The following is a 21,545-nucleotide window of genomic DNA, read 5'->3' as shown; positions in this document are numbered from 1 at the left end:
TAAGGGGGAAAATCGGGCGAGCGGAGCCCCAGCACGGGACTGAAGAAGCGACTGCCTGCGGAGGATCAAAGCAGCGATCCCGCCAGACTTGAGCACCCGGCACTTCCTACATAGAAACTTCCAAAGAAACTCTGTAAGTCAAAATACTGGATTATTTTACAAGTTTAAAGAGCACTGCTTGCAGAGGAAACTTCAAAAGGAAGCCTGTTCCCTTTGAACTGTTTGCGCGAGCTTGGTAGCGCTAAAAGATCAAAGCCGCGGCTAACGGGAAAGTTTTGCGAACTCTGCCAAACTTTTTAAAAGTTACTTAAAAGTTGTTTAAAGGTTGTTTAAAGACTTAAAAGTAGCTGATATGGCAAAAGAAGACACCGCTCCCCCTCTGGACTAGGATTCCGGGTCAGTAGCGGGCTGCAATATATTGTTGCCATTTTTTCTTTGTTGGTGTTCCAGTGTTACAGTGACTGTTTACCAGTGGAGATACTTTGACTCTTTTGCAGCCAGATACAAGCTATTTTATAGACTTGGTGGTTACATTGCAAGTGAGAAACAGATACTGACTTGGGCTATTTAAAATAGACTCTTCTTGGCTTTAAGGAACTTATAACTTTTGAAAAATCCGAACTCTTGCCTAAAAGTTGGATTACTGGACTGTTGTGGATTCCTGGCTCAGCAGCCTCTTTGTTCTCAGAAGCTAGCTGCAGGCCACCTGGTGTTTACTTTTGGGACTGTTGGTCTTCTGCTGTGAATGTCTGAGATAGTTACTACAGCAACTGGAGTGACCTTGAGATTACAGCTGCAGAGCCCACAGGGAATGGAAACTAGATCTAAAGGAACTGGCTCTGAAAAAAGGAAAGGCTCTGTTTCCTTAACTCTACAGGAACAAATGGAGAAATTGGTTGCAAGTGTGGCAGAAATTGCAGCAGGTTTGAAAAGTGTCACCGAAGGGTTGAAGCAAACACAAGAATCGGTGAACACTATTGGTGCATCAGTGAATACTACAGTTAACTCTGCAATAGAAAAACTCCAAGTGGATATTAAGGCTGATATTAAAACCTCCACCCAGACTTTAGAAAAATCAATTGGCCAAATTGAGGAAAATGTAAGAAAGAACAGAGAAGAAATTAATAAAATTGGGCAGGAGGTGACTACGTTAAAAAAGGACTCTGAGGAAATTAAAGTGGTCAGAGAAAAAATAAAAAAGGTGGAGGAAAAATTGGACAATTTAGATTTGGAGCAGATAGAAAATATTGGAACACGACAGAGAACTGTGGAAGAGTCTCTTGCTTTTCTGCAACTACATCAGAGAGAAGGAAACATCCGTCTAAGGGGTCTTCCAGAATTGGAGGGGGAAGACCTAAAAGCCTATATCGTGGAACTATTTTCAACTTTTTGGGAGTTAGAAGAGGTAAACGTCTCAGCACGCATAGTGAAGGCCTTCAGATTTGGACCAAGAGGCTCCAGAGGAAAGAAAAGCACTAAAACAGTCAGCGACTGTTTGATTGTGCTGCATGATAGACACGACAGAGACTATTTCCTGGATTTACACTACAGAAACAACCTGGTGGTACAGCAGAACAAAGTAATTTTTTATAAGGATATCCCCAGATTCTTTTTAGATAAAAGAGCTCCTTATAACGACCTGGTGACGGAGCTAAGAAGAAGAAAAATCTCCTTCAGTTGGGAATTCCCAGAAGGCCTGGCATTTACGTTTGAAGGGAAAAAGATAAGAATAAGGTCCTTGGCGGAAAAGCAAAAGTTTTTGGACAAGCATCTGGAATTCTTTAAAGGAACTCCATTGGACCCAGCACAGCTCTACAAGTTTCCAGAAGTATTCCCACCACCGCCGGGATTACCAGGACCAAGCCAAGATCCAGAATAAGATAAGAAAGGACAGGCAACTGGAGGAGAGGAATAAACAAAGAAATGGTGCTCAAGTTAATGACTTGGAATGTTCGGGGATTGAATCAGAGACCAAAGAGACGCAGAGTATTTTATAGCATAGAAAAGAAGAATTTGGACATAATATGTTTACAGGAAACCCACATAGTCCGGCGTCACAGAAGACTACTACAGAACAAAAAATTAGGCCAAGAGTTCATATCATCGGACAAGGTCAAGAAGAGAGGAGTAGTGATTTATGCAAAGGAGAAATATAGCCCAAGACAGCTATTTAAAGATGAAGAAGGGAGATACATCGCAATTGAAATCAACGTACAAGGCGAAAAATTTTTGATTCTGGGACTTTATGCACCAAATGATGGAAAGTCGATTTTCTACAAAAAAATACATGACTTGCTGCTGGATTATTTGGACTATAAGGTAGTTTGCCTTGGAGATTTTAATGGGGCAGTTTCCACATTAATGGACAGATCTCAAAGAACAAAATTAACAAATGATGGGAAACTCCCAAAGACTTTCTTTGAAATGGTGGACAATTTGAATTTGGTGGACTCATGGAGATTAAAAAATCCCACAGAAACAGAGGCAACGTATTTCGGTGAATCTCAGAAGTCATGGTCGAGGATAGACTACATCTGGATCTCGAATGAATTGGCTCCAAAATTACAAAAGGCAGAAATCGGCCCTAAAACGCTTTCAGACCATAATCCGGTACAGGTAAACCTAAAAATGATTTCCAAGGACTCTTTTAGATGGAGAATGGATGACGCATTGATGAGAGATACCAAGCTAGTAGAAAGAGCGGCGAAAAAGATGAAAGAATATTTTCAGATTAATTGGACTTCAGAAGTGGAGAAAAGGATTGCCTGGGATGCAAGTAAAGCGGTAATGAGAGGATTCCTCATTAGTGAAAAGGCAAAAAAGAAGAAACAACAAAGTGCAGAAATGGAGAGATTGTTAAAATCAATCAAAGAAAAGGAAAAGGAACTAAGAGGACACCCCAGATGTGTCAAAATCCAAAAAGAAATCAAATACTTGCAATCCCAATATGCGAATATTATGAACCAAGATATTGAATGGAAAGTGAAAATGATGAAACAAAGAACATTTGAATCTGCTAATAAATGTGGAAAACTACTAGCTTGGCAATTAAAGAAAAGACAAAAGGCAAATGTCATCAGCAAATTGGTAGTAAATGGAAAAAACGTAGAGAAACCGGAGGAAATCAGATGGTGTTTTCAGAGATTTTACAAGCAACTGTACAAGGAGGAGAAGATAGAAGAAGTAGAGATAGACCGATTTCTGGAAAAGAATGGATTGCAAAAGGTCCCAGAGGAAAAATTAATAACTCTCAACCACCCAATATCGACGCAAGAAATAGAAGATGCAATAAACAATATGCAATTGGGGAAGGCTCCAGGACCGGATGGACTAACAGCAAAATATTATAAGACACTGAAAGATTGGCTATCGCAGCCGTTAAGAGAAGTTTGCAATAGAATACTAGAAGGAGATAGGGCACCAGAGACGTGGAAAGAAGCCTTTATCACACTGATTCCAAAACCAGATACAGATAAGACTCTAATGAAAAATTATCGTCCAATTTCCCTTTTGAATGTGGATTATAAAATTTTTGCAAATGTTTTGGCTACAAGGTTGAAAAGAGTGTTGAAAGACTATATACATAGAGACCAAGCAGGTTTCTTGCCAGGAAGACAAATAAGCAATAATACGAGAATTATTGTGGACATTTTAGAAAAACTGGAGAGAGACATAAATACAGATGCGGCACTATTGTTTGTCGATGCAGAGAAAGCTTTTGATAAAGTATCCTGGACATTTATGAAAAAGAATTTGGAAAAGATGGGAGTTGGAGAAAAATTTTTTAAATGGCATTAAGGCCATTTATACAGAACAAAGAGCAAAAGTCATTGTAAACAGTGTGATATCGGAGGAGATCGAAGTAGAGAAAGGAACAAGACAAGGGTGCCCTATCTCCCCCTTACTTTTTATTACGGTCCTGGAAGTCCTTCTAAATATGATTCGGAAAGATAAACAGACAAAAGGAATTAAAGTGGGAGAGAAGGAATACAAATTACGCGCCTTCGCAGACGATTTGATGTTATCCCTGCAAGAACCAGAAAGCAGTGTCCCCAGAGCCTTGGAATTAATTGAACAATTTGGACTTGTAGCTGGCTTTAAATTAAATAAGCAGAAAACCAAGGTTTTAGGTAAAAATTTGAGTGCAGAACAGATCCAAAGAATACAAGAAGCCACAGGCCTCAATTTTGTTAAATCCGTAAAATATCTAGGTATCAATCTCACAAACAAGAATCTGAACCTGTATAAGGATAACTACGAAAAATTGTGGATGGAGATAAAAAAAGATATGGAGATTTGGACAAGACTTAAACTGTCGCTAATGGGAAGAATAGCAGTGGTTAAAATGAATGTCCTACCAAGGATGCTGTTTTTATTCCAAGCCATACCAATTTTGGACAAACTAGACTGTTTTAAGAAATGGCAAAAGGACCTATCGAAATTTATATGGCAGGGCAAAAAGCCAAGAATAAAATTTAAGATTTTAACAGACTCTAAAGAGAGAGGAGGCTTTGCCCTGCCGGACTTAAGGCTTTATTTTGAAGCTGCGGCCTTTTGCTGGTTAAAGGATTGGTTTAAATTAGAGAACGTTGATGTGTTGGACTTGGAGGGACATGACAACATGTTTGGTTGGCATGCATACCTTTGGTATGACAAGGTTAAAATCCACAGAACTTTTAAGTCTCATATAGTTAGAAAATCCCTATATCAGGTTTGGACTAGATACAAAGACCTGCTTGAGAGAAAGACTCCTAGATGGATCTCTCCAGTGGAGGCCAAGGCATATAAGAGACCGAATATGTCTGCAAACTGGTTAAGATATATGGACATATTGCAGCAGGAAGGGGACTCTTTTAAGCTAAAAAGCTATGACCAAGTAAAAAGTCAGGTCCCCGACTGGCTGCATTATCACCAGGTTCATGAAATATTCAAAATGGACAAAAAAGTTGGTTTTCAAGTAGAAAAATCAAAACTGGAAACAGAACTGATAGAATCAAACTTTAAAAACCTTTCCAAAATGTACAATCTTTTGCTAGAGTGGCATACAAAAGATGAATTGGTTAAATCGTCAATGATAGACTGGGCAAAAGATGTAGGACACAATATTATGATGGATGACTGGGAGAGATTGTGGCAGAAAGGTATCAAATTTACTGCTTGTCATGGTTTAAGAGAAAACATAATGAAAATGGTTTATAGATGGTATTTGACACCAGTTAAGATTGCCAAGATGAATACCAAAATGTCAGATGTATGTTGGAAATGTAAACATGCGAAAGGTACCTTTTTTCATATGTGGTGGTTGTGCCCAGCGGTAAGTGCTTTCTGGGATAAGATTTATAATGAGCTCAAGAAGGTAATGAAAGTTACCTTTTGTAAGAAACCAGAGGCATTTCTTCTGAGCATAACCAATGAAGAGATACCCAGTCAGGATAGAGTGTTTTTCATGTATGCCACAACAGCAGCTAGAATTCTATTGGCAAGAACTTGGAAAGGAGAAGAGATACCAACGGTGGAGGAATGGCAGATGAAGATGATGGAATATATGGAACTCGCAGAACTGACCGCCAGAGTCCGGGACCAGAGGGAGGGGAAGGTGTCACAGGAGTGGAAAAAATTCAAAGACTATTTAGTTAAATCAGTTAAACTGAATATTTGAGCAGAATTAGACAGAATATCGGCTTTGGTAGATATGTGTTAGATATAAATGGTAAGAGGAATTTCTGTTATGTGAAAGACGTATGTGTCAAAATATGTGAAGATAGGTCGTTAAGATAAGATACATAGCTATTAAGATATTTGACTAAGTAAAAGCTAAGTATATTAAAATTTGGGTAAATGTTAATTGAATAATATATAAAGCTACCTTGAAGAAGTATTCGTTTTTTGAAGACAGGGGAGGGAACGGGGGAAGTCCCCAAATAGAGAAGTTAGAAACAAGAAATGTATACAGATAGATAGAGGTTAAGGTTTGTATATGTTCTTTTTATGCCTTTATTGTTGTTATTGTTTTTATGTTCATTATGTATATTGTTTATTATGTTTTGTGTTGATGTTGTATTTTGTTTTTTCTTTGTCTTATTGGAAAATAATAAAATCTTATAAGAAAAAAAAAAATAATGAATGGTTTTAGTTCAGTCACTGACCACAGTTTAACTGTCAATGGGTGTCATCAAAAACCAAGCTTGCAAGTTGTAAATCCAGCTTCTTGCATGACAGATGACTGATTTTAAAAACAACACCACCAGTGCATTTCAGTAGTTCAGTATTTTTTCTGTCAATGCTATGGCCTGCAACATGTGTGGACAGAGGAGAAAGCTCCAAGCAGCATGCTTCCAAAATTGGGGTTTGTGTGTGTGTTGAGACAGCAATAGTAAGAGCAATAGTAAGAATTTTTTCCACTCCAACTGTACAACTAAACCTACACACAGAAAAAGACCCCTTGTGGAACAGGCCAAAGGCCCATCTAGTCCTGCATCCTGTTTTCACAGTAGCCAACCCGTTGCTTTGGAGAAGACTGCAAGCAGCACATTAGACAGAAAACGAAACTGATCTCCTGCTTCCATCTCCCTGTTTTCCTCTGCTTCTTATAAATCATATCCTAGCCGGCATACTACAACGTATAACTGCAGCGACAGACCGAAAGCCAGTACTGTGCACGTGGATGGCCACCACGCAAAACAAGCTCATTCCAGCATAATCTTTTTTTTAAGCTGATGAAAACAACAGAGGGGTCTTTCCATCCCGTCCAACACACCCAGCAGAGGCTTTTTGCACACGGTGCTCAGCGTCACAGTTCTCTCAATTTCCTCTTGTATTCTAGCCAGTCGTGTTTTTTATAAAATAAAATAAAATAAAATGGGGGGTGGGGTGCTATCTATCTATATCTCGATCCAATAACCAGTAGAGAAAGAATCAAGAAAACAGACAACCTAAAACACAATATAATACATTAAGTGCACTATTAAATGGGGGCAATGTGGGAGAGCAATGGACACAGGGAGAGCCTTTGGTTATGAATGGGGAGGGTGTTGTGGGTTTTTTGTGGTGGAGGTGGGGACTTTATAAAGGATGTGTGGGGAGGGGGGAAATATCAGCCTGGAGGAATCAGGGGCAGCCTGAGCAGCAGGAGGAAGGGTCAGGATCTGGGCCTCTGCCCACCCCACCTGTTCGGGGGGGGCAGGTTTCCTCCTTGGCCTCCCCCATCCCCACCCCAAAGGGAGGAGATTCAGCCCGCCTTGAGGGGCGGCCAAGAGGAGGGGCGGGGGGAGGCCACTCTGCATATGCTCAGAGGCGCTCTCGTTGCTGACCCTCTCCCCGACCCCAGCCCAGCCGGACTCACTGTTCCTGGTTATCTCCATCCCTGCGGCTGGCTGGCTCCGGCTTCAGCGACAGCAGCAGTAGCAGCAGCGAGAGCCGCGGGCCGGGTCAGGCCTCGGCTCAGGCCCAGCAGAAGCGCGGGCACTTCCGGAAACAAACCCCACTCCGGCGACCCCCCTCCTCCCTCCCCTCTGGCCCGAGAGCGTGACGCGGCCCACGTGACCACACACCCCCTCCCGGGGAGAAGCGAAGACCGTTCGAAGGCTGCTTCCCCAGGCGCGTGCGCAAAATCGCCTCGCGCATGCCCAGCGGAGTCCCCTGAAGCCTCTCCGCCGCCCTTCCCTTTTTGCCCAGACTTGATGGGTTGCAAGCAAGAGAATCTTTGGCATCCCGAGAGAGATACGGCTGCAAAGGCGCCCCAGATTTTTGTGTACCGCCTGGTCCGACACGTGCGCACGGGAAAGTTAATATAGGCGCTCCGCGCGTGTGCATGAACAGATTCAGGGTTAAAAAATAAAATAAAAAAATCCCCCGATTCTCCAGTGTTAGTGGATTAGAAGGACTCGTGGGTCAAGGCGCCTTCAGTGTAAAGGGGCCCCAATCCTATGGGGAGAGAACAGGCATGGCACCGTCATTTGCAAAGTTCCCGGCGTCGAGGTCAAAACAAGTTTTATTTCAGGAGGTCTTTGCACCACGAGTGCTCATCTAAGATCTATAAGTCTATAGACCTCCCCTTGTGTAAAATACCACAAAGTTTGCAAGAGAGGTTTCAAAAATGTAATTAAAAACATACCACGAACCTTCTTGGTTTCCCGACGTTTTAAATTCTGTGCATTGGATGTTTTATAACTTTTGTAAGCTACGTTGAGACACAGGCGAAAAGCGGGGTATGATTTTAGGCGCGTGCTTGAAATAAATACTAAATGGTAAAATAAGTAAAATGACTAGGTCCGGGCACCCCGCGGCCAGTTCCTTCCTGGGCTGCCACAAGCGTGGGGCAACAAGGCAAGGACAGGCGGGTGCCATTCTTGCATCCCCAAAAGGCACTTCTATCTACGGAACTCCCTGCCACGCGGGCAATCTAGCAGCCCGACGACGAGTACGGTCAGGCGACGGGCCTCCCCTGCGCCCCATCCTCGGGTGCGACTCGGCGCGGCTTTACTCGCGAGTAAACGCGCAACCAAGGATACCGCGCAGAACCTGCGGTCTCCGTTTCTTGTTTTAAGCTTTGTGTCCCGGGCCAGAGGCTAGTCCTCGTGGAGGGATTCTGCTCGCTCTCCCGGGTGGGCAGGCGGAGAAGCCGTCGTCGAAAGGGTGCGATCGGGGCGGATCTCGGCCTCGCCCGCCAGGGTCAACCCTCCTCCTCCCTCCTCCTCTTGCTCCTGCCTCCCGTGCAACATGGCGGCTGCAGCGACGGTGTCCCGGGCTTGGCAGCAGCTCCGCTACTCAGGTACGATCCGGCGCGCTTCGGTCCGCTCCGTCGGGGCGTTGCAAGAAGCGCTCCGGGGAAGTGCAAAGCGCCGGCTTTGCAACTGCATCTGCTGCGTCGAGGGGCGTGAAGTGGGCGGGTTGAGGGGGGGGGTTCCCCGCTCTGCTCCCCTTCCAGCCCACCTTTGCAAGGGTGACTTTGAGATCATTGCTGGGCCTCAGGCCTCCTCGGAAGACCAGCAGGCAGCCTCGCCCTTAATAACAACAACAACAATAATAATAACAACAATTTATTTACAGTATTTATACCCCAGCCACTCTGGGCGGCTTCCAACAAAACATTAAAATACAATAATCAATCAAATATTAAAAGCTTCCCTAAACAGGGCCGCCTTCAGATGCCTTAGCCTCGTCTACTCGGAAGCAAGTGCCCCTTAGTTCAGCGAAACTTGGGGGGGGGGCGTCTCAAAGGATTGCAACGTATTTTCCCCGTTTCCTTCCTAAAGGCTTCGAGGTGGTTAGCATCAAAATCTGCTCTAAAATCAGCAGGACAACCCCATTAAAAGTTTTTTTTTTCAGAACCCGTGCAAAGCAGCATCAGCATCCGAGAAAGAGGATTTTAAGGGAAGGGGCATTTTGCATGGGGTCCCCGGACACCAGATCCGAGACACAGCCCCTCCCTGTCTTCTCACTTGGAAATCAGGCCCCACCTGTACTGTGCTTTGATTTTGGCACCTGCCTGTCTCTAGAGACAATGGAGTGTGACTGGGAGGGGGTGTGCACGCCTGGGCAGTGTGTATGGGGGGGTCCTGGGCTGGCCAGATGACAAGACCCCCCCCTCTCAGCATCGCTGATGTTGTCCAAAGGAAAGCAGAGCAAGACATTTGACACCAGCTTGGCTGAAGGAATAAGCTGGAAGGAAGGAGGCATGCAACCACCATAGGGACTCCATTCCAGATTTGTGTAGGGTTTACTCCTTAGCCTTTTTCTCCCCCCCCCCCCCAAGATATCCCACAAGGCAGCGGAGGTTTAGGATCAGAGGTTTCCTTCTAGAGTTTTCCAGGTGGATGAGCCCCAATTTTCGGCGTCTGGACATGCGCAGGTGCCATTTCCGGCACCACTCGGCGAGTCCCCGCGTTGCGCTGTGCTGGTTTAGCGCAGTGCGCGGAAGACTTGCCGAGCGGGCGGCTCGGTTTGCGGGCGGCTCGTGGGCTGGTAAAACAGTCTTTGTGGGCCGCATCCAGCCCATGGGCCGCAGGTTGCCGACCCCTGCTCTACGGCATGTGCAGGAACGGCCTCCTTGACTGTTGGACCCACTCTTGGTCTTCTCAAACTGCTGGAGTTTGTCTTCACATGCAGGGGAAGTGACTTAACTCACCGAGGGTTTGGGCTCACCTCCCCTGGTTTAGCCAGTCAGCCAAAGCCGTTCCTGGGGTTGTGGCCGCTGTCTCATGCTGACAGCTTCTAGGAGCCACAGGTGAGAGCTGAGTGCAGGGTGGGGACCAAAGATGGACAAACTACCCCAGAAGGAGCATGATGTGTCCCCCACCAGAGGTACTACCCCTCCCATGTACATATCAAGCAGTTATCCTAACACTTTGAAGAGCCACAGCTTCCCTCAAAGAATCCTGGGAACTGTAGTTTGTTAAAGGTGTTTAGAGTTGTTCAGAGACCCCTAATATCCAGACTTGCATGTACCGTATTTTTCCGTCTATAAGACGCCCCGATGTATAAGACTATTTTGGGGGACTCAGATTTAAGAAAGGGGGGGGGAAGAGATGGCCCTGAGTATAAGACCCCCCCATTTTTGACATTATTTTTTTAGGGGGGGAAACTAGTCTTATACACGGAAAAATACGGTAGTTCTGTAAAAAATAAGCAGCCTTAAACAAGCCTTGCTGTCTGTGTTTTGCTGGTCTGCAGCAGCCGGTTCACCAGAAACCATGGTTGGAAGAAGGGAGAGGGAGAGATTGAATAAAGAGGAGGGCATTTCTTCCCCCTTTCCCTGTTTGCATTTTTCATTGTTTCAGAGGGTTTTCCGGGTTTCTTTTGCCATGTTGGGTTCAAAATTTTGTGTTCAGCAATGCATTAGAAATTTTCCTGCAGGAATCCATGGAAATTGTCCGTTCATTGTGTGACAACACTTGTTTAATAAAAACAACTTCCTGTCAACGCATTGTTGTTGGAAATTGTGATCTGCGCGCCTACAAAATACAGAACGTGTCAGTAAATTCTGAATAACAAAAAAATAAACAATACAGAATAAATTCAATATTACAAAAGGAAAACCCATCTAGAGGCCATAAATACTGTACAAAGCAAAAGACAGGGCACACAATATACATTTAAAGCACATTTGAAACACAATTCCTCCTTTCGGAGAATTCTGGCTGCTGTGGCTTGTTAAGGGTTTCTGGGAGTTGGAACTCTGAGGCGTAAACTACAGTGCCCAGAATTCTTTGAGGGAAGGAAAGTTATTCGGATGTGCTTTAAAATTAAAGCGTGCCTTCGTTTCTTCAGCAGCAGCCTGAACTATGTAGAAAGCCACTTCTGAAAGGAAGTTTGAAAAGCTGCTTATGAGAGGAGGAGAAACAGAAAGAATAAAAAAAGGCAAGGATTCATCATTTCCTAAAATGTTGATTCTTGTCACCCCAAGGCAGTGGGCTCTCAGCAGCTGAGCTGCCAGTCTCCTGGCAATGACAAGCTGGTAATAATTTGGATTTCCTCCCCAGGTTCTTTACTTCAGTTTCAACATGGCCGAACTGCCGCCCAGAGACTCAGGTGCCCTGCTGCCCAGAGGAGGTCGTTCAGCAACAACAAGATCCTGGTGGAACTGGATGAGGGCACAGGTAAATCCCCCTCAGGCTTGCATTTCATAGAAATCATAGAAATGTAGAGTTGGAAGGGGCCCTGAGGATCATCTAGTCCAGGCACATCCAACAGGTAGATCGTGATCTACCGGTAGATCACTGGACACCTGTGGTAGATCACTGGTAGGTCACTGGCTCACCAACTTTGGCTCCCCTAAAAAAAAGCTCAATTTTTTTGTTGCCCTGCATCCCCCCAAAACGGCTTTCCTTCTCCCTAAAAAAAGCCCAACAACTTCGACCTGAACTGCAAAAAAGGGGGTAGATCACTGCCAGTTTTTAACTCTGTAAGTAGATCACAGTCTCTTGGGAGCTGGCCGCCTCTGATCTAGTCCAACCCCCTGCAAGGCAGGAATATGCAGCTTTCCCTTATGGGGATCGAACCTGCAACCGTGGCGTTATCAGCACTAACCAACTGAGCTATCCACATCCTTTTGTGTGGTTCTTTGAAGCAGTGGCGGCATACACACCACACATTTACACATACACACCACACACCACATTCTTTGCTTCCCGCAAAGAATCCTGGGAACTGCAGTTTTACCCCTCATGGAGCCACAAGCCCCAGCACCCTTCGCAAACTACAGTTCCCAGGATTCTTTGGGAGAGGTTGTGTTGGCTCCCAGCACACATCATTTCATAGGTCTACTGCTTCTGCACGTGCAGGTTTTCTTTAGCTGTCACGGCTGGGAAGCATTAATGGATCCATTCTTTGTGAATTGGTCCAACGTTTAAATAATAATAATAATAATAATAATAATAATAATAATAATAATAATAATTTATTTGTATTTATATTGCACCTGTCTGCTGGAAACAAAAATTGCTATAAAGTTTTACTGAGATATTCACGATACAATAAAAGCAAAGCAAACTAAGCTACAGGAAATAATAATTAAAAAAGAAACTGAAAAGGTAGAAGAGAGAACTATATCGTCTCTTACCGCTGTATCTTAACTTTTATTCCATAAAGAGGTGGCCCCCCTCCTAGCTCTCGCCTGGGATCCTTCCTCTCTTCTCACACCCTCTCTAACGAAACACAGTAAGAGAGAATAATAAAAAGGCAATAATAATGAACTGGAAAAAAACGTAGGAGAAAAGGAAAATAGGTAAAAGGGACCCCCAGTTACCCCTCTGTCAGTTACCTATGCAATAATACTTCAGAGTAGACAATGCACAATCTGTATTATTCAGCTGTTTCTCCCTCTGCTGGTTGCTGTTTTTGTAGGCCTCAATCCAGGGCTGCTCTCCAATACATAGATGGAAATATAAATTGCCTGATGCAAGAGCCATGCAGATTAATTATTATTATAATTGAAACGTTTATATAATTTAGCAGAGTTTAAACGATCCCCTGTTTGAGTTTGTGCAGCGACAAGCGGGTTGCTAACTCTTTTGAGTCCTAGCAATAATTATACCTTCCTGGTTCAAATCCCTTTCTGTCCCTCTTAAAGAAAACACACATGAATCTGAATCATATTAACATAAACTACTGTTTACTATCAAGGGACGCGGGGGGGGGGGCGCTGTGGGTTAAACCACAGAGCCTAGGGCTTGCCGATAAGAAGGTTGGCGGTTCGAATCCCCGTGACAGGGTGAGCTCCCGTTGCTCGGTCCCAGCTCCTGCCCACCTAGCAGTTCGAAAGCACAAAGTAGATAAATAGGTACCGCTCCGGCGGGAAGGTAAACGACGTTTCTGTGCGCTTCTCTGGTTTGCCAGAAGCGGTTTAGTCATGCTGGCCACATGACCCGGAAGCTGTATGCCGACTCCCTCGGCCAGTAAATCGAGATGAGCACCACAGCTCCAGAGTCGTCCGCAACTGGACCTAACGGTCAGGGGTCCCTTTACCTTTACTTTACTATCAGATTCATTCAGGTTTGCAGCGTTGTTCCTGAAGGCAGGCTTAGGTTACATAACAGATAAACTATATGCTAGATTCGTGAGTCATGAGAAGACTGCATCCCAGCAGTTACCACTTAACACTCCTTGCAGCAACCGACCAACTGACAAAACTGCCTGCCACATAGAGGCAGTTAATTCTCTTGGAATATTGGACTTGACTGACAGCTTTATATCCCACAATTATTAATAGCCCATCCATCTGGCTGGGTTTCCACAGCCACTCCGAGCAGCTTCCGGCACATATAAAAACATAACAAAATGTCAAACATTGAAAACTTCCCAATACTGGGCTTCCCCTTCTGTGTGCTCCCCTGCCTATCTGGGACTGCAACCCCATTACGGAAGGATGCCTAACTACTTTTATGATTTGGTTACTCCATTGCATGTTTGAATGCCTTTCCGTCCGCTGTGCTATCTGGAAGGTTTAGAGGTACCCCCTTCCAGAACAGACTCTGCATCTGTGGTCAGAATGTACCTGATTCTATAGACCACATCGTTCTGGACTGCCCTCTTTTAAATACCTTTCGTGAAGATCCTTTGATGTCCTCTCTATAGCCCAGGGTCCCCTCTAATAAACAACTCATAGTTCATTTTTTGCTGAGCGATGATTCTCCTGAAGTCACTAGAGCTATGGCCCGATTTTTGACCAGGATTTCTGAAGTAAAATCTGGGGTGTTCTGGTCTGCACAATAGCGGTTGCCGAAGATCCCTCCCTCCTTTCTTTCCTTCTTATACATTGTATGTTTTAGAATTTCAGTATATATAGATGGTTTTATGCTTATTGTTTTATTTATGCCAATAAAGGTGTTGTATTGTATTGTACTGGGCTGCCTTCATATGTTTCCTCAAAGTTGTTTGCAGCGTGCTTAGGTCTTGATCGTTGGGAATGCCCATAGCTCCATGGCAGAGCATCCGTCTTGCAGGTTCAGCACTCAGGTTCAGTCCCCAACGCCATCTCCTGGTAGGGCTGGGAGAGACCCCTGCCAGAAACCCTGGAGAGCGGCTGCCGGTCAGTGTAGACAACACTGAGGTTGGTGGACTTCCTAATCTCTGGCAGCGACTCTTGTTTCCCTTGTGTTTCCCGTTCAGGGGTAGCAGTGATGAAGATGAAGAGCCCACCGGTTAACAGCTTTAGCCTGGAGTTTCTGACGGAGTTTTCCATAAGCCTGGAAAAGCTGGAGAACAACAAAGCGTGCCGCGGTGTCATCCTGACCTCGGTATGTTGTAATGGCCAAAATGGCCTCTCTTCTGAGCTACGCCAATAAAACTCAGAGACTAGAGGAGCTAGGAGTCCATTATTACTTATTGCAAAGCAGTGGGATCTTTTCGCAAACCTGCAACCCCGTCCAAAGGTCCAGGCAGGGACATTTATAACATTGCAAACAAAGGATTTCAAATTAACCAATCAAGTTCTTCATTACCTCATTTTAGTTTAGTACGCATGTAGAATCTCATCCTAGTTTAATACGCATGCACAATAAGCATTGCTAACTAAACCTTGATTCTCAGAGATCTGTTACATTTTGTTAAGTCTGCATGTATGGGAACCTGTGTTAGCTCTTTGTACATGTATCAACTTATGAGCTGCGTCTTTGTGATTAACTTAATGCTTGTTCTTCTATCCCAGTGGGGATGGCCTCTTGCCAAATCACCAGTTTCTTAAAGCAACAGGTTACCATAACTCTTCTATAGAAGCATATTCAAGGATTTATAGGGGTTCACATTGTCACATTCATTATGGCCCTTGGGGCCACTGCCACAGGTACAGGTGACATCTAGGGGAAAAAACAACAACCGTCCGTTTGGTTCTCGGTCCATCTTTGCTGGCTGGTGGGGGGCAAGCTATGCTGGGTGGGAGCTTCCATTGCACAGGCAAGGATGATGATGATGATGATTGGCAGATGCCTAACCCTGCCAACCCTTAGCACCAGCCAACCCTGGATACAAGACCTCTCCTCTTTCTGGGAGCCGGGCGAAAACGGCCCGTAGGACTTTTCAGAGTGAAGCAGGGATGCACGTTGCCAGCTATAACAGATGCGTTTCCTTTCCCCAGGTTGTCCCCAAAATCTTCTCCGGGGGCCTGGACATCACCGAGATGTGTGGGAAGAGCGAGGAGCACTACGCCGAGTTCTGGAAAGCCGTGCAGGAGATGTGGATTACTCTGTACAATTCCAGCCTGGTGACCATTGCAGCTATCAATGCAAGTTCCATTTATTTACTCCCTATCACCTTAAGCCGGTGGCCGCTGGTGGCTGGTAGGGTGGAAGGCAGGGAGGCTGACAGTAGGTGGCGCCAGAGCCAGCCAGCCACTGGCGGTAAGCAAGAAGAGCAGAGTGCGGCTGGTGGGGCAGTGCCCCATTTGCCCTAAGGGACAAGCCGCTACTGTTTTTAGCTCTTTGCTCAGAGGGCTATTCCAAGCACACCCCAGTGCAGTTCAGACATGCATGTATAGCTATCGTAACGCTGCAGGCTTGGACCTGGGGCGGGTTTAGGAATGAGTGCAGTTCAAGCAGCGGTTGTCTTGCCAAAGGCAAGGTGGGTCTTTTAAAATGAGATTCAGAAGCAATACAAAATATACAAAGTGAGTGAGAGATTAAAGGTTTTATTCTAAAACAGCAAGCAAGGTTTACATACCAAGGAAGCACTTCAATCTGCCACTTGGAAGCCGTCAAGAAGCGGCGAAGTGACTCCCAGAGGTAGCTTCAGTTTGAACGGCTCTGCGGCCGGTCAGTCCGTGCACGAGCTTCTCAGAAATTTTGCCCAAACCGGTCCGATTTTATAGCTAGCCTGTGTGGCTTCCAAGACTGGCTACATCCATTAGCCACCCCCTCCCAATGCCTCACTTTCTCAAAACAATGTCCAACATCCAAGAAGGTACCCAGCACTATCCTGCACAACTGATTAAGGCAGCTGTGGGGGGGGGGGGCTTCACCTCCTCCCAATGTTTTCAGGATATTAAAGACGATTCTCACACCATTAAGAAACTTAACAAGAGCGGGGAAGGAACAAAGGCAGGAAGGGTAACCGTGTCAGATCACTAGCTCCTCGATACATTTGGTCTTCCGGATGCATTTCCCATACAGCGGTCTGCATAAATTCAGGTACTGCCCCAACACCATCTAAATAATGCCCTGTTTTAAATGGCAAAAATACACACTGAAAACATCAGCTACGAATGGTTATTTCACCAGGCAGGTTTACCCAGGAATAAAACGAGGAAATGATGAGTTCAAGAAAGACCTGGTTGTTTCCCCGGTTTTAACGATCTAAGTCAGGCATAGGCAAACTCCAGCCCTCCAGATGTTTGGGACTACAATTCCCATCACCCCTAGCTAACAGGACCAGTGGTCAGGGATGATGGGAATTGTAGTCCCAAACATCTGGAGGGGCCAGAGTTTGCCTATGCCTGATCTAAGTATCCAAACAATTTAAATACCCTAGCTCAGGCTTCCTCAACCTCGGCCCTTCAGATGTTTTGAGACTACAATTCCCATCATCCCTGACCACTGGTCCTGCTAGATAGGGATCATGGGAGTTGTAGGCCAAAAACATCTGGAGGGCCGAGGTTGAGGAAGCCTGCCTTAGCTATTTAAAGGCACACGTGGTGGTTGTAGCTCGGGATCATCATAATCGGGCATAGGCAAACTCCAGCCCCACATGCCAGCGGTGGGCGGGGCCAGAGTCAGAAAGGGGTGGAGCAATGGTTTCATATGTTACACCTTATTTGCATACCCCTCTCATCATCCAGACAAGCGATCGTTCAAGGGCACATTCCAGCTGAGCAGAAACACTCTGGGTGTGACGCAGAGCCATTGAGGGGTGCGACTTGGGGAGAGTTCCAAGGGCCATATAGAGAGACCCAGAGGGCCACCTTTGCTCCCAGGCCCAAGGCTCCCCACCGTTCAGCTAGATTTCCTGTTCTCTGCTTTCTCCCAGGGTTCCAGTCCCGCAGGCGGCTGCCTGATGGCAATGTCTTGTGACTACAGGATCATGGCCGATAATCCCAAGTACAGCATTGGGCTGAACGAGACGAAGCTGGGAATTGTTGCCCCTTTCTGGTGAGGTGGTGGAGGAGGAAGAAGAATAGGGGTGTGGGACACAATTCACTGCGACTTCTCAAGGTTTCTCTGAACCCTGGCACAGCCAACCACATGGCAGAGGGCCTTCTTGGTAGTGGCACCCACCCTGTGGAACGCCCTCCCATTAGATGTCAAGGAAATAAACGACTATCTGACTTTTAGAAGACATCTGAAGGCAGCCCTGTTTAGGGAAGTTTTTAATGTCTAATGTTTTATCTTTTATTATTATTATCATTACTGTATATTCTGGCGTATAAGACTACTTTTTAATTCAGGAAAATTTTCTCAAAAGTCGCGGGTCGTCTTATACGCCGGGTGGAGAATCTGCGGTCAAGTATATCTCAAACTCTATATTTTAACTGGAAAAGTTGGGGGTCGTCTTATACGCCCAGTCGTCTTATACGCCGGAAAATACGGTAATTCTGTTGGGAGCCGCCCAGAGTGGCTGGGGATATCCGGCCAGATGGGCAGGGTATTAGCACCATTATTATTATTATTATTATTATTATTATTATTATTATGTTCAGCACAGCTTAAATTCCTGGCTGCACTACCTAGCCTGTCATTCGTTCCTTCCTGCTTGAATGTCTCTCCTGCCTCCCTGCCTTTTACTGCACTTTAATCATGATTGGGAGAATTATTCGCTTGTTTTTGCTCTTATTTTTATTGTGCATTTTGTGTGTGTTTTTATATATATACTGTATTTTATGTTATGGACCGCCCTGAGATCTACAGATGAAGGGCAGTATGCAAATTTAATTAATAATAACGATGATAGTGACAGGCAGGTAGAGAGGAAAAAATGAGTGGAGAAAAAGATTGTTGTCACAATTGCCAGTAAAATATGGAGGATACAGGCACTGAGTCAATAACAAAACCTACCAAGAAGAAAAGGGTGTGTAATCTATAATTACTGAAAGAGTCCAATGATCTAAATTGCCATTTTTCCCCCCAGAAGAAAAAGAAGATAAAAATTAACCTTGAGCTGTACTAAATCCAAAAACTCACATAGAGCTGTGGGACTTAGTCTCCTGATGAATAAGTACTTTGGCCTTTGGACACTTTCAGTACATGCGAGGGTTGTTTTTTCCTCCAGACTGGCGATTTGCCAAGTCTTGGAATACCAATAGTAGAGATTATTCAGATCAAAGGTGACGGTGGCCGAGGCTGCTGTCAAAAAACACGAGATGAGTTCCTTGCTATTCAGATCTCAGTCCAAATCTACAAACAAATTCTAAATAATCTGGCAAAGAGAGGGGTGGCTCATTTGTCCTGTTACACCTCAAGGATGGCCTCTCCTCATATGAACCAACCCAGCCCGTGAGATAATCATCTGAATCCCTTCTTTGTGTGCTCCCTCCATGAGAGATTTGGAGGGTGGCAACACAAAAAAGGGCCTTTTCTGTACTGGTTCCCCGTTTGTGGAATGCTCTTCCCAGGAAGGCTTGCCTGGCACCTTCATTATACATTTTTGAGGCGCCTTGCATAAATATTCCTCTTCTCCCATGCCTCTGGGGGAGCCAGTGTGGCGTAGTGGTTAAGAGCGGTAGACTCGTAATCTGGTGAACCGGGTTCGCGTCTCCACTCCTCCACATGCAGCTGCTGGGTGACCTTGGGCTAGTCACAGTTCTCTGAAGTCTCTCAGCCCCACTCACCTCACAGAGGGTTTGTTGTGAGGGAGGAAGGGAAAGAAAAATGTTAGCCGCTTTGAGACTCCTTCGGGTAGTGATAAAGCGGGATATCAAATCCAAACTCTTCTGGCGCCTTTACTACATATCTTTAGGTGCCACGTGAAAACGTTCCTCTATATCAAGGCCTTTTGCTGATTAAAAAATCTATGGCCTTTTAAATGTGTATTTCGGCAGCAGGTTATTGTTGTTAAGTGCTACGCTGGGATCAGATGAAGGGTGGTATATAAATTTTAATAAAAATAATTATCAATGAGATCTCAGAAACTACTTTTGTCCAAGAACACTTTTCTCTTGGGGCAGCTCCACCACATGTGCTTATAGGTCTCAGTTCTCTCTCTCTCTCTCTCTCTCTCTTTCATTGCCAGGTTTAAAGACACAATGATCAATACCATTGGCCACAGAGCCACGGACCGGTCCATCCAGCTGGGACTCCTGTACCCTGCCGCTGATGCCCTCAAAGTTGGCATCGTGGATGAGTTGGCGCCCGAAGAGAATATCCAGAAGGTGGCTGCAGAGGTGATGGCCCAGTGGCTGGCCGTTCCAGGTGAGGCAGCCCACACACACCCGCCCCCAGAATCCTGCACCATAAATACGCATTCTAAAACAAATAACGTCCTATAGCTGGGAAGGTTTCCTTGGTACCAGGCCAACCCTGCTTTAACTACTACACCACACTGCTTCATACCCTAGTGGTGAAAGAAAGGTGTGTTGGCAATAATTGAGGGAATTGGCAGCAAGGTGGGGGGGGGGTTGGCTCCAGGAAAAAAGGCTTCTGATCACATGGGTCAGGAGGTCAGCAGTAACTTGCAAGATATCCGTAAGCTAAGTTCTTTATTCAAATGAAGAAAACAGGCCTAGTGAGCACAACACCTCTTTCCAGTAGGGCTTTCCCCAAGCGGGCAGTTGTGGGAACTGAAAGTCCCCCGCACTCCATGTCTCTTCCTTCCCAAGCAATCTGAGGCTCAAACACCTTGTCTGTCTCTGCTCCTCTCTCTTCATACCTCTTCAGGTTCTGGGAGACCAGGGGGAGGGGAACTAGTCGCAGCAGGAGGGGAAGACCCCGCTGGCATCTTCAACAGCCAGCCTGATCTCTGCCTCTTGGCCCCGCTGCTCTCTGGCCTCTGCTTCCACCTCTGCTTCTGGGCTTCTCTCTGCCGCAGCCTCTTCCTGCTCACTAAACCCTGTTACCTCTTCAGCTTCTGACACTTCCTCCTTCCAGTCTTCCCCCCCCCCCTCACCGTCATCCCACCAGCACTGCCCAGGCTCTAAGTCTTCTTCCCTTATGGGTTCCTTTTGGGGGTTCCCCAGCTGTTGCCCCACCCCCACTTTAGCATATGCGCCGTCAGGGTGCAAAGATCCGCCCAGCGCCCCCAAGTCTGAACAGCGCCGCCGTTGTGAATGACAAGCGCTGGCTTGGCGTGTGCGTGTTTGGTAAATGAGCGCACAAAGTTGGAAGTCCTTTAGTGAAACAGTAGGTATACATTTCGGTAATAACTATATGTGTTTTGTTTTTCTAGCTTGATCAAAATTATTTATTATTTCATAATAGGTAGATAGTTAAGAGCTTAGGCGGTTTCAGCGGCGGGCACCGGGCAACCCCCCCCCCCCAGAATTTGGCGCCTGGGTGCCCCATACCCCTTGCACCCTTGGGTGAAGACGTCCCTGCTCCCGCTGCTCCTATGCATGCATGACACTGGGCCGCAATTCGACATGCGCTCTCTCTCTTTCTCTTCTTACTGCACAGACCATGCCCGCCAACTCTCCAAATCTTCGATGCGGAAGCCCACAGTGGACCACCTCCTGGCGCACCGTGAAGCCGACATCCAGTACTTCGTGCGCTTCATCTCCAGGGACTCTATCCAGAAATCCCTCCAGATGTACATGCAGATGCTGAAGCAGAGGAAAGCCTGACCTGAGAGCGGGGCAGCCTTGATTCCTGGTCCCTTGACCTCATCACTGTTTATCTCAAGCGCCTTTGTTTCCCAGCTTGTGCCTTTTGCACAGAGTTTTGCTCTTGAGGTTTATATTCCTTTGGATGCTGGATCTCAGCTTGCGGGCAAGTGGGGCTGAGGCCCGTTCTGCAGGGGGCACGTTAGCCACAGGCTTGCTTTTCGGGCACTTGGGAAGAACCAACTTTGCAAAATGTGAACGGTCAATAAATCAGCTAAAAGAGAGGCTGTGGTTGGTCTCTTCCTAACTGCAGCCATAGGCTTAGGGCCAGTTGCTGAGTGACCTTTGGCCCTGCAGGTGCCGCTGA

At 45.8% G+C, this 21,545-nt stretch overlaps 2 protein-coding genes across 2 annotated transcripts in view; one reads left to right on the top strand and one right to left on the bottom strand.

The window, feature by feature from the left end:
- The window catches only part of PARN (poly(A)-specific ribonuclease), a 50,123-nt gene extending 42,629 nt beyond the window's left edge, over positions 1-7,494 (bottom strand). Inside the window, exon 1 of the mRNA XM_033166891.1 lies at positions 7,343-7,494. Within this exon, the coding sequence (XP_033022782.1) occupies positions 7,343-7,361 (19 nt within the window). The 5' untranslated portion in view covers positions 7,362-7,494. The remainder of the gene's footprint in view (positions 1-7,342) is intronic.
- Positions 7,495-8,653: 1,159 nt separating this feature from the next.
- Positions 8,654-21,463, top strand: ECI1 (enoyl-CoA delta isomerase 1). Its single transcript, XM_033167369.1, has 7 exons — positions 8,654-8,770; positions 11,481-11,597; positions 14,608-14,735; positions 15,572-15,718; positions 17,455-17,576; positions 19,654-19,832; positions 21,033-21,463. Exons 1-7 carry the CDS (start codon positions 8,719-8,721, stop codon positions 21,197-21,199), a joined length of 912 nt encoding a protein of 303 aa, XP_033023260.1. The 5' UTR covers positions 8,654-8,718; the 3' UTR covers positions 21,200-21,463.
- Positions 21,464-21,545: the final 82 nt, after the last annotated feature.

This window comes from Lacerta agilis, chromosome 13 (genome assembly GCF_009819535.1).
Source record: "Lacerta agilis isolate rLacAgi1 chromosome 13, rLacAgi1.pri, whole genome shotgun sequence".
In the NCBI taxonomy this organism is placed as follows: Eukaryota; Metazoa; Chordata; class Lepidosauria; order Squamata; family Lacertidae; genus Lacerta; species Lacerta agilis.
The sequence above is the reverse complement of the archived record's forward strand: the minus strand, read 5'-3'. Positions and strand labels throughout refer to the sequence as shown.